Below are 13,274 nucleotides of genomic sequence, written 5' to 3' on the forward strand. Positions count from 1 at the left end.
GGAAGATGCAAAGCATTTTGGTTAAATTGTAGGATCACATAACCTTGTATAGCTCCTAGCAGGTGATCACCATGCCAAAAAAAGATAATGACGGAATTACAGAATAATGGAGGTTGCAAGGGACCTCCGGAAGTTGTCTCAATGCCCAAGAAGAGAACAAAATAAGACAACACAGGAAGTACAACAAAACCCCCACAAATAACTGCAAAAAAAAAATGACAACACGATAGAAAGAGGAATAGATGGGCAAATACAGGATGAAGAAATGGACAAACATGTTGACAGTGATAACTGTATCAAAAACAATGTAATGGGATAAAAGCCAATCTAGAACAGATTTCTGGTTAAGATCTAAACAGTAAGTCATTCAAGTGGAAACAGAACAAGAAGCTTCCAATGCAGTTACAATAAATTGTCTAAATAGTTTCATAATATTCCCAGAAAACATTATGATGTGTAGAGAACAAGGCTGGATTCACTTCACAAGATGAAACGCTGCTTTAATTTAGCATTTATCACGAGGACAAATCATAAACATTCCAGTCAACTTTCAAAGGTACTGTGTGGAAGACTTGTTGCTAACAGGATTTTTGTGCTCTGGTTTTGAGGAAGAGAGAAAAAGATGCAAATCAATCATAAAACCATAACAAAACTTCATTCCACTCTCCCAATCTCCAGTCAAGTGCATGTTCGTAGACATTAGGCATTAATCATATGCTGGTAAACCAAACAGTTCTGGTTTGAAATCCTCCATGGAGTTCAGCAGTAGTGTTGCCTCCTTTTTAAGATCTGGATTTAATTTTTCATCTGGAATCATAACCACTTGCATTCCTGCTGCCAGGGCTCCTTTGACTCCAAGTGGTGAATCTTCAAACACAAGACACTGAGAAACAAGGAGGTGAGGGGAAAAAAATAAATAATAATGTTACTATGAACTTTTAATCTTTTATTTTAAAAGAAAGAATGATCCTGCATAAAACTTAGTAGGAAAGCTAAATTCAATTCCTGGATTAGACACCCCTAATTAGAACCTCTGAGTTCGAACATCTGCATGGTAATTAACATTAAATTAATTTCAATTCAAAAAACCATCAACACACATACTTAAATCCCAGCAACTGGTTATCCAGATGTTCCTAAGTGATTTGTTTTATAGGGATGGGTTTAAGCACAAGCTTAAAGTAAAGTTAAGCAAGTGCTTAAATACCTTTATAAGCAGGCAATTTTAACTCTTCAAGACCAACTTTACAACCTGCAAAATGGTAAAAACAGTGCTTTCACCTACAGGTGTGGCATTTCCTACATATGCAAGAGGGGGAAGACTACACTACCTAGGTCAATATTAGGACTTTGGATGGGTGGAGAGTAAGACAGAATGCACTTGTCAGAAGAGTGCTGTCGAATTCATGCTCTATTTGCTTAATTCTTCCAAAGCAATAGTGAGAAAGAAAATCAGCAATTATGTTGGATAGTTATGTTTAGAGAAGAGACAGTTTAGTCAGGTAAAAGTTCCATGTCTTACAATAGTCACAATCATTGAAGATCACAGTTTGGAAGCAAAGTTGTTAAAAATAATCAATACATTATTTACGTGAATTTTGTAATTTAACATCAGAATATTGAATAATGAGTATATAACATAAATATATAACAAATTATCTAGTATGAACTTTTATATAATAAAAGATAATGCTTCTGGAGTTCATTCCAGAATATATATAACGAAGCATCTATTTCCTGACATTATCCAGTCTTGAGTTTGAATTTTTGGTCATGAACAATCCAAAGCAACCTTTGGCATCCAACCATAAGAAAAATTCTGACCTATGCTGACAAGTGGTTTCTAACACTTCTGCAATTCAGACTGCATTTCTTAACAATATTATTAGTTATTATTATTATTAACAATATTATTAGCTACTACTACTAATACCAAAATTACTGCCACCAGTAATTTCGGTAATTCAACACAGATGTTGGGATGGCTACTGCAATTTTCCTCACACCCTTCAGACAGTACAACTCTCCCTTATCACAAATTTCTCTGTCATGCATTAAGCCCTTCTCTACAGTCATTATCAATCTACCAAATCCCTTCCTATATACCCAGGATGGATTTTCTTATCCTTTTCTTCACAGTACAATACACTGTGGCAACTAATACCGAACGGGTAAGAGTAATGATTTGCTAAACCTAGTTTAACTTTTGACTGAATCCAGATATGACACACCAGGAGAACGTACAACAGCATACTGCATCTTTTAGGCTCTCGTAACACACAACTGTTTTACCAGGGAAGATTAAGCATGCACAAAGTTCATCTGTTCTGGCTGTGCTCTAAGAGAACCAAGTTGCAACCTGCAAAAACTTTACTATGTTCAAAGAAAACATTTTTGCAAGATGTAGAATCATAAAATCATAGAATGGTTTGGACTGGAAGGGACCTTCAAAGATCATCTAGTTCCAACCCCCCTGCCATAGTCAGGGACACCTTCCACTAGACCAGGTTGCTCAAAGCCCCATCCAGTCTGGCCTCAAACACTTCCAGGGAGGAGGCGTCCACAACTTCTCTGGGCAACCTGTTCCAGTGCCTCACCACCCTCATAGTGAAGAATTTCTTCCTTATATCTCATCTAAATCTACCTCTTTCAGCTTAAAGCCATTACCCCTTGTCCTATTACTACGTGCCTTTGTTAAAAGTCCCTCTCCAGCTTTCTTGTAGGCCCCCTTCAGGTACTAGAAGGCTGCTATAAGGTCTCCCCAGAGCCTTCTCTTCTCCAGGCTGAACAACCCCAGCTCTCTCAGCCTGTCCTCACAGGGGAGGTGCTTCAGCCCTCTGGTCATCTTCGTGGCCCTCCTCTGGACTCGCTCCAACAGGTCCATGTCCTTCTTATGTTGGGGGCCCCAGAGCTGAACGCAGTACTCCAGGTGAGGTCTCACCAGAGTGGAGTAGAGGGGCAGAATCACTTCCCTCGACCTGCTGGCCATGCTTCTTTTGATGCAGCTCAGGATATGGTTGGCTTTCTGGGCTGCAAGTGCACATTGCCAGGTCACGTTGAGCTTCTCATCCACCCATACCTCTAAGTCCTTTTCCACAGGGCTGCTCTCAATCCATTCTCCCCCCAGCCTGTATTTGTGTTTGGCGTTGCCCTGACCCTTTTGCAGGATGTTGCACTTGGCCTTGTTGAACTTCATGAATTAAATGTCTGCATTGTCTATACCCATCTGTATCAGAGACTGTAGAAGAGGAAGAGGTAATTAACCCTTTCTTTCTGCTTTCCTTTCTTTTTAAAATATTGATTCTTGCCTGTCAACATGTCAGCAACCACTCAGAGTCTGCCAAGAGAAAGAGGTGCTTTCTACCTTTCATGTGATAAAATAAAACTTAATTAATGATTTTTAGTGAGCCAACAGAATCCCACCAATCTCTTTTGTGCTCATTTCCTTTATACAGTCACTGAACTCCAGTTTGAACAATGCAGTATTTTCAAATGTTGATCATTGTCACTATTACTAACTACAAATATGTAACCAGCTGATCCTGCAAAGTTTGGAACAATTGCTATTAGAACAGAAGTGGGGTTCTGCCTATAGGTTTTGTTCTTAACAATACCTAAGTTTATGACCCTAAGCACTCTGAGGAATCTGAGGACAGTAAATGAAACCCTGACAGGCTTTGCCTTTTGAAGAGTAAGCTTAAATGTTGCACAGAACAGCATTATCAAGGCCTTTCAGAAACCTTTTCTAATCCAGGTCATACAAAGAAATGTACTTCACTGCTCTGCCTTGAAAGACCTAATTGACTTCCATGATGTCACTAAGCTTACTGTATGAGAGGATCCACTGATTATGGAAGGCAATATGCATAATGAAAAGCTTAACTAATTCCCTGGAACTAGAAGCAATTAAAAGTCTTAATTACCAAAGAAGCCAGGCAAATGACCCATAATTACAGTGGCTTTAATGTTACAGGAAATAAGTATGCTAGGTCTTCCTCCAGTCTTTCTTGCTACTGACACTTATTGTCAACAACACAGCAACGTTCTTAATGGACGATGAAAGGTTTAGAGAAGTTCACATACAAAATGGATTTATTAACTTTGCTGCACAGAGATATTATAAACTGTTCACTGTCCTGGCCCACCCACATACTAAGTTTAGAGATATGAAAGCAGCCAAGTTCTTCCCCATTTTGCATAAGTATTGCAACACCAGCATCACTCCAACTGAGAGAGACAGATGAGATTTATACAGACTTCAGCTGAGATTCTGGCTGCTTCTCTGCATTATTTCTAAAACTTGTGTCATTGATCAATACTACTGCTATGAGATCTCTCAAAAGGTCATACTAATATAGGACAGTTTTCACTTTGGAATGAACTAGATGCTTAAAAAAGTAAAGTAGTAAAGCATACTAATTTATATTTCACTCTATGAATCTAGAAAAAAAAATTAATCACTTAATCAAAGGAAGGAATAATAAAATCACTGCAGCACCTCATTACCTCACCTTCCTACATGAAATTTAAGAATATAAGAAAAGAGCGTTAGTTAGGCCCTTCGTATGTATAGCAGGCCCTCTCCAACCTATATACTATAAATGCCTGGATGGAATATTTATGCAACTAACAAGCATATCCATCAGTGTTATTGCTATTAGTCATAACCACGAAGTCTGGAAGGATAAAAGATTAAAGTCAGTTTTGAAATTAAGATTTTGAAAAACCTGTGAAGATAATATATATGCACAGGGAGTGCTTATCGAACAAATATCCTTGATCACATATGACACTACCATATCACCTCTAAAACAGAATGAACGATGAGACTAAAGATGGTGTAATTTATACACATAAAGGTCGTCTGCAAATTAAACACTACCATCTATTGTTTTAGAAAGAAAGAATGAAAAGAAAATTTTCATCATCTCTACAATGGGTAAATATAGCCTCAAATTCTTTCGTATTGTATTAGAAAAATCTTCTGTTTGCTGGTTCTGGTCTGGTCTGGTCTGGTTAGGCCCTTAATCTCAGTGAAAACATTTGCAGACATGGGGACTAAACCACACATTTTAGCACTTTGTCTTTGAAACTTACTGGTACAAGTATCGAGTATTTCATTCCTTTGATAAAAAGAGTGAGAAGAAAAGGAACTGAGTATTTGTTAACTCCTTCCTTTTCTTCCCTAAACATTTTCTTTTAATATACTATTAAATAGAATAATATAATATAATATAATATAATATAATATAATATAATATAATAATATAAATATATATGTTTAATATATTATTATTTTTATATTGTATTCCCCATATGCTCCATGGGAAACAGCTACTATGGAATTAATAAGAAAATATTAAACTTCAGTTTTCATTTTTTTTCTGTTACTACTGTAACATTTATCTTGTGGTCTGTTCAAACCAAAGCCAACATGGCTCAGTCTTTCACTGGGCAAAATACACTTAAAAAAAACTTCAATCCTATTGCATCTTACACAGAATTAAGTTAAAACTACTCTGCCTTCTGAGGAACTACTGACAGAATGACTTTCCCACCATGCATAAAACCCCATTTGAAAACCACTGCATGTATGTACTCTGACTTTAAAAAAAAAATAATCAAAAGGCATTCTGGGGACAAAAATGGTTGAAAAATAAAGAATAATAATTAATTTTATTCTTCCCTCCTGCTGAATGAAAGCAAAAAGGGAAAACAGTGGAATTTTGAGGTTTCAAATCACAGTTTCAAAAGGGGCTGGTAAGACCTCAGAGAGGTTATCCCTATGTTCATTCTCCTGCTTCTGAACAGGACCAGTCTCCTTCTGTGCTTGGTGAGAAGAGACAGTAGAAGATTATTGTATCTTGTGTCCTCAAATGACACAGAAACATTTGGTATCAGAATGCGACATATTTTGTTTGGGTCTTCTTATGGATTGCATATTATACTTCTATAATTTCTTTATTTATCATTGATTTTTCTCCTTCATGATCAAATCAACTGGTCAAATGTGTGACGTGTTATTCGTAGAATTTGCACTCTGGAAACATTTGGCAACCTTATACATTAATTTATGTATACATGCACAACACAGTCTTCTATAAGCATTTATGGACTAATTCAAATTCCATCATATCACTAAAAAAATCCCCATTGATTTCAATGGACATCAAAGTGAGCCGCAAAACAGGCTGCAGGAAGAAAACCACGAAGGAGAGCCAGCTCACGATTTCAGAATGACATTTTTCATCTCTGCGAACCAGAAAGCGGTCAGGCCTTTCATTTCTACAGGTAACTTGTTGACTGTTCAGTTCCAAAAGTATTTCTACTTTCCTCATTGTGAAAAACTAGCTCATACTCTGTGCTCATAATTCAAAACTAAGTAGTATCTAAGAAACAAATTATCAGTCTGAAAGATACTACTACTCCAATCATGTTTTTTGTTTTGTTCAACAACATATATCTCTTTTTCCTTGCTGACTCAATTTTTTTCAGATTTTCAAAATAATTCCACTACTGACCAACTGTGTTACTAGTGTGAGTGACCTAGGAATTTTCAAGAACCATAATATAATTCAGAATACAACACAGACCCATCTACATCCCTTACAAAACGTTGAGATGCTGAAAAGATGCTGTGGACGTGGAAATTCACAAAAAGAGAAAGGAAACACCAACAACTTCACTAACATGTCATAACACAGATGCTGCGCTATTTTTTAGGTAACTTGTGTTTTCTTTTTTCCTACGCTTTGATATACAAAGTATCTAGGAACAACGGGAAAATGTATTTCTGGGTGACCCATTTACCACCAGAGTTACTTAAGCATTATTGAATAAATGCATTTTAAGCAGCTACAGTATTTGCAATTTTGGCCTCCCACTGTGTTAACTCTCTGAAGAGTTAACGAAAAACAATAATGAAATAACTTGATTAACATTTCTCCCCTAATCTTTGGACTTACACTCTTTCCAAAAATATTCAGGAAAAGTCTCAGTAGCAATAATGAATTACACTTCATTTTATTTTAAGGACATATGCCAATTTGACTAGCCAGGGATAACAGAATCATATTAAACATGCTGTTTAAGAAAGTCATACAGCTTCCAGCCCCACAACTTAGTTCCATTAAGAAAAATGACGAGTAAGTCAAGATGTTTTTAAATGCTATAACAAATGAACAAACAAGCTGGAAACTTATAATCAAATGATTTAAGCATCAGAGTACCCAGAATACTAACTACCAGCCACAATTCTTTATGATTCAATGATTCATATTAAGAACTGTTTGGAAATTATACGCACATGTGCTTTTTAATTCAGATTTTCATTAACTCGGTACTAGGAGTACGTTGCAGACCAGTACAAGAATCAAATTATTTACCACAAGACTTATACAATAAAAACAAAAATCATTCGCATAATTTAAAAAAATGAAAAAAAAGGAAGTGTGTTACATCTACACATAATTAGATCACTGCATTTCCAGCTCTTTCATAAATGCCACTTTACATTTCAGCCCACACCGGCAGCTACTGGCTCACAAAGAAGTTCACAGGATGTTATGTTAAGGTGCGCCAGAAGGAGTAAAAAGGTTTGGATGGGGAAAAAGGAGGAGAAATTTCAAATTTCTTACTTGTTTTCAAGACTCAATCAAGTGAAAGAAAGTGCTTCTGTGAGTGACAGTCGGACCCAGACACAGCGGCTCTGTGAAGCTGGGAGAAGGTCACATTTACATGTGGGGTTACTCTGATCATTCCGGATGGCTGGAGCACTCTTTTCACAGAGGACTGTGTGTTTAGAGGACAGCACACTGGGAACTTTGTATGGCAACTCGTGTTACAGGCCTCAAGAAATTCCCAGGCGTTTCTGAAACAGTGTCCAATTATCCTGGCAGCAGCAATCTAACTCAATCAACTGCAGCTTGGATTAGCCATAGAAGAGTATTGTTCTTTATGGAGAACACAAGGCAAATACTCAAGATGCTCTCTACTGAGGCTACTCATACTGCATAACATGCTGGTTTTTTATGCCACTTATCTCTAAAAGTGGCCTAAAAAGGAATTCTGTGCAATGAAACAGTTAATTTGTGCTGCCTTCCCTTCCACACAGAAGTACCTTTACTAAAACCACTGACTTTCTTGACATGTAATAACACAACACATTCAAGTAACTACACCTTGCATGCAGAGCTCAGAACCATAGGATAATTTACACTGGAAGGGATCCCTGGAGGCCATTTAGAAACACTGCTACTCAACGCACATCCAGCCAGAGCAGGCTGCTCAGGGTCTTGATCAGGTGAGCTTTGAGTGTCTTCAAGGATGAAGATTCCACATATGTCCTGGGCAACCTGTTCCCATATTTCACCACCCCTATGGTGAAAATGGTTTTCTGAGCATCTAGCATGAGTTTCTGGTGTTCCAGCTTGTGCCCGTTGCCTACTGCATGATCACTCTGCACCTTGGAGAAGAGGCTGGCCCCATCTCATGAGCAAACACATCAGAGAGATGAACCTGGTACATCCAAAGGAGGAGCTGTTTTGATGAATCCAAATTCTAAGTCTCAAACTGAAACTGGAAGTAGGTATCAAAAGTATTTCCTGATAAATGCAATGACCTTTTTGCCACAGGGAATGTCTACAAAGTCGCAGGTGCAGCACAGCAGGCTGATGATGGCAGGTACCCAGCCTGTTTTGTGTAACTGGACACCATCACTTGCCTATAACCAACTCAGCAGGTGCTGCAGAAGGCAGCTGTTTCTCATGGATCAATCAAGTTTTTTCAAGCAACATAATTTTTTGTCAGTAGTTTCTTTTTGTTCTATAACGCCTCCTTGACCAGTGTTACTTTCCCGCACAGAGAGACCAGCCTGCATACTGAAATGTACCTTAATCTGATCTAATCTGATCTGAATTCTCTCAGTGCCAGGAGGCACACAAGGCGCGAACATCGTTCTTCCACTTCGATCGGTCTGCGGCTGCGTGCTCTGGAGTCCAAGGGCCACAGCGCAGTCTTCTGTTGGTTTTTTCCTCAAGACATGACCGATCCAGTTCCATCTCCTCCTCCTCACTTCATTACTGATTTTCTCCATCTCCGAGTTGATGCTCGTTGTTTCTGCAACTTTTTTTTTTTTTTTTTTTTCCGGGAGGAGGTAGTTGGCCTCCTGCCCAACCCCCATGACTTGGAGGGCCAGTGGTTTTTCTGTCAGGGTGGCCTTCCCTTAGGCTGCGTTGGTTCGCGGCACCTTCTTCAATTTTATCCGGTGCACCCACCAGAGAGGGATCCCCTATCCACCACCCAGGGGACGCGCCTTCTAGCCGTGCAGCCCCAGCCGAAGGTAATCTGATCTAAACATAATCTTAATTATTGTATAATTTTTGACAGAAGCGTAAATAACAACCCACATATGCTTCAGACATAAAGTCATTTACTAATTTCTCCAGTAAAGAAAGAAAGGGTAAGAAGAGCATTCACCTTTAAACAGGTTTTCATTGGGAGTGAAAAAAAGTCATGGAAAAGGTCTTTTTTTTCTATTCAGTACAAGCTTCTCATTGAACAGTACACGACACAGTGTCATGGGTCTGGAGTGACTTGGTGAGATGTAGCTGTGTTACACTTTAACTCTTCATGATCGGGAAGAAAAGTGGTTTTCTTTCAAACTTCAAACAGCTGAAAGTTATTTTTTAGAGAATATTTAAGATTAATAGCATAAAACTCCAAGCACAAAGCCACAAACTAGCACCTTGAAGTAAAACAAACAAAACACTAACAAAATTCTAATTATAATTTTCTATATATTTCAACCACAGGAAACAAATACTTGCATTAAAAATGGCAATGCTTTCTTCTCAATACAGATTTTCTAAGAGGAAGGTGGACAACAAAGTACAAAGCTAAGTTGGAAAAAATATTAACTCTGAATTTTTTGAATTTGGGTAAACACCCAAACTGATTCTTAAAGACCTTCTGTTGGAAATTGGCTTTTGTAACTTTTAAAAGAAAAAAAATAAACCATTTTTTATGACATTGCTTGGAAGAATAACTTAATAGTACCGGCTTCACAAAAACCAAGAGAATGAAAGCAGGAAATTAAAAGCTGGTTTTACTCCAGCACAAACCAAAACCAAGAACAACTCCTAAAATATTTTAAAAATGTAATATCTTGGAGAGAGTCACACCTCATAAGAGGGTTCAAGAAATGGAAGAGCCAAAGAAGAGGAATAAACTTAAGACAATCAGCATTAGAAGCTGAAATAAACATACTATTTTGAAAAAAGAAATAAATTAACATCATAAAGAGATACAAGCCTGTAAAGTTTCAGATTTTGAAACACAATAGTACAAAGGTTTGACTCTTGGGTCATTTCAGGGGATGTTTGCTAAGACAAAATTACTTCAATGTTTTCTTTTGAACTCATTGATATTCAAAATACTATTTCCACTAAAATATGAACTTGTAAAATAGCAATAGCATTAACAGTAACTGTTATAAAATTAGTCTGTTACATCTATGCAAGGATAACATATACTTCAATTTAATGTATTTCCATCATATGCCATTAGATTAAATTCCATGTACATGTTTTAGACAAAAGCAAAAGTGACCAAATTAAACAATTTTCTCCTAATCAGGCTCCTAACCTGTTCCTAAGAGGCAGTTTCAAAAGTAGCTGAGCCAAACTAATGGTTTGCTGCCAATGAAAGGCTGCCTCTTCCTTCTCTTTCTTTAATCTCCTGTTAACCAGTGTATGCTTCCATCTGTCTCCTAATGATGGGTGTTGTGTCTGTGTGCCCTTCTGTGGATCAAGTCTATACCCTAACAGAAACTATTCTCGTATTAGGCTCATAATCTGGACAACAACCACGTAACAGCTGGGAGTGAACAGGAAGACTGAAGAGGAATATCAATCCTCCTTTTTGGGCAGTGTTTAAACCATAGAGGGGTTCATCCCTTCAAACTACAGTCTTATTCCTGGCATGCCTTGCATTTGCCTAAAGCAGACTTTATGTGTAAAACCACAAAATGGCTGTGCAAAGTTTTGCAGAACCTGCGCTTTCAACACAAGCTCAACTGTGGGCACGGGATTACGGTTATGAATGTCATAATTCCAAAATTTATTTTGCCATATCAATCTAAAAAATCACATCTGAAATGAAATGCCTCATTACATTGATAATCAGATCTATTTAAGTAACTGCCCTCATGATTTCAAAAGATGATTTCTCAGCCTCTTAGTTGGCAAAGCTCCTTTGACTGTGCAGGCAAACAGAGCTGAGAACTCAAAATTTCTCACGTTTCCTCTACCTGAGAAAGTACTTCTGTGTGCTCAATACAGTATTTCTAAAAAACATGAAATCTACCACCAAAAGTAACATAATTAATAATAAACACCGTATTTCTGCATATACTATGTATGATATATCCCTTTTGAACTATTTATTATGAAAAATAATTAATTCAATGGAGACCACTCTCCTAACCCTGAATGAAGCATTAACTTGAAGTGCACAGCAAGAGCTACTAGATCAATACAATTATTACTGGTAAAAAAATGTATTAAGAATAAGAGGAAAGTTAAAAAAAAAAGCCAAAATTATTTTTTTAACAGTTCAGTAGAGAAGTAATCTCTTTCACATTAATCTCTATCTTGTTTTTATCACCTGTTTTTTTTATTTTATGGAAGCAAAAATCATCCAGGTGTTTCAAGCTATGAAAACTGTAGGATGGAAAGACAGTGAATATCAAGAAGTTTTATGTGAATCAATCAATAAACAGACTACTCCTCTAAAAAAATTTCTTTCCACTGTAAACTCCAAGTTCAAATATTTCTATAAATATGAAAATTAATACACTCTTTAAAGGAATTCACATGTAGAAAGTTATTTAAGTCTTAATCTCCTGTTGCAATGTATTTCGAAACACTTCTGTCAAAATTCCCCTAATAATATCATCTAGCTATTTAAAATACTGCACGGAAACACCTTTTTTTAAAATGCATTGATGACCCACAGTTATCAAGCTGTGCCTATTTTTCTATTAGACCAGCTCTACCAGATAAAAGAATGCTACTAGTCACCTCAGTCAAAGGCTATCAGTTCTTATTTTGACTCAAGCATGCTTACAGGCAGAATAACAGGTCATTTTCAGTGAAAGAACTAAGGGGTGTAAGATGTAAGTGAATGTTTCAGAGTAAACAATGAACAAAACCAGAAAAACATGCTAATTTAACTCTGTATATGTATGCATGTGTATAAATACATGGTGTATATATGGTGTCTATACAGACAGTCTCTTTCTCTGTGGCCTAAGGCTTATTCAGTTTAATGTATATTAGATTAGTAACTAACATAGCCATGACACTGGCTTAACATTCACGTTAGTTTGGGAATACCAGCCATAGTATCAGCAACTACTAACTGTGCTTGTCACACAACTTCTGCCATGAGTAACTTCTTTCGGGTACTCAGTTCTTCAAAGAAACAAGTTTATCATTGTTTGGGTTCTCATCAGCTTTTTCTTAATATCATTTTTATTTAAAAAACCTCTCATCTGTATATTTCAATCAGAAATAATGTCCAGATGTCAACGGGGTATAAAGCTGACAGATGGCAGACTAATTTAAAAGGAAAACTACCACCTATCTGCCTGTAAATTGACCTCTCATGGGCAAAGTCCTCAAAACACTGCAACAGGCCATATGCTTAAGTGAAAACTACTTGCTCATCCAACACAATAATGATTTTATAGTAAAAGTAAGAATCACCATACACTTAACAAATCCACTGATCTGAAGTATCTTGCATTTGCTGACCTTCAACAGTTTGAGTGAGTCTTTGGAAAAGGGATGAGAGTTAATTCCCATTTAAACTCAACATGTTCTCTGTGACTGTTGGAATTGTTACTCTAAAGTTTGCTGCCATGTTACTGTGCTCCTATGTTATGGATTACAGATGCCTACACATAATATACATACACACTCACACAGAAAATAAGCAAATGCTACATAAATCTCATATGTACTCACAGAATCACAGGATCCCAGGATGACTCATGTTGGAAGGGACCTCTGGAGGTCTCCTTGTCCACACCCCTGTTCAAGCACGGACACCTACAGCCAGTTGCCCAGGACCATGTCCAGACAGTGTTTGAGTATCTCGAAGAAGGGATACTCCACCACCTCTCTGGGCAACCTGTGCCACTGCTTGGTCACCCTCATGGTAAAAAAGTGTTTCCTGGTGTTCAGAGGGAACCTCCTGTGTTTCAGTTTGTG

At 37.3% G+C, this 13,274-nt stretch overlaps 1 protein-coding gene across 1 annotated transcript in view; it reads right to left on the minus strand.

Moving 5' to 3' along the window:
- Positions 1-536: 536 nt before the first annotated feature.
- Positions 537-13,274, minus strand: part of PUDP (pseudouridine 5'-phosphatase) — a 72,289-nt gene continuing 59,551 nt past the window's right edge. The window contains exon 4 of the mRNA XM_082337269.1: positions 537-883. Within this exon, the coding sequence (XP_082193395.1) occupies positions 707-883 (177 nt within the window). The 3' untranslated portion in view covers positions 537-706. The remainder of the gene's footprint in view (positions 884-13,274) is intronic.

This window comes from Platalea leucorodia, assembly GCF_965183815.1.
Source record: "Platalea leucorodia genome assembly, chromosome: 2".
In the NCBI taxonomy this organism is placed as follows: Eukaryota; Metazoa; Chordata; class Aves; order Pelecaniformes; family Threskiornithidae; genus Platalea; species Platalea leucorodia.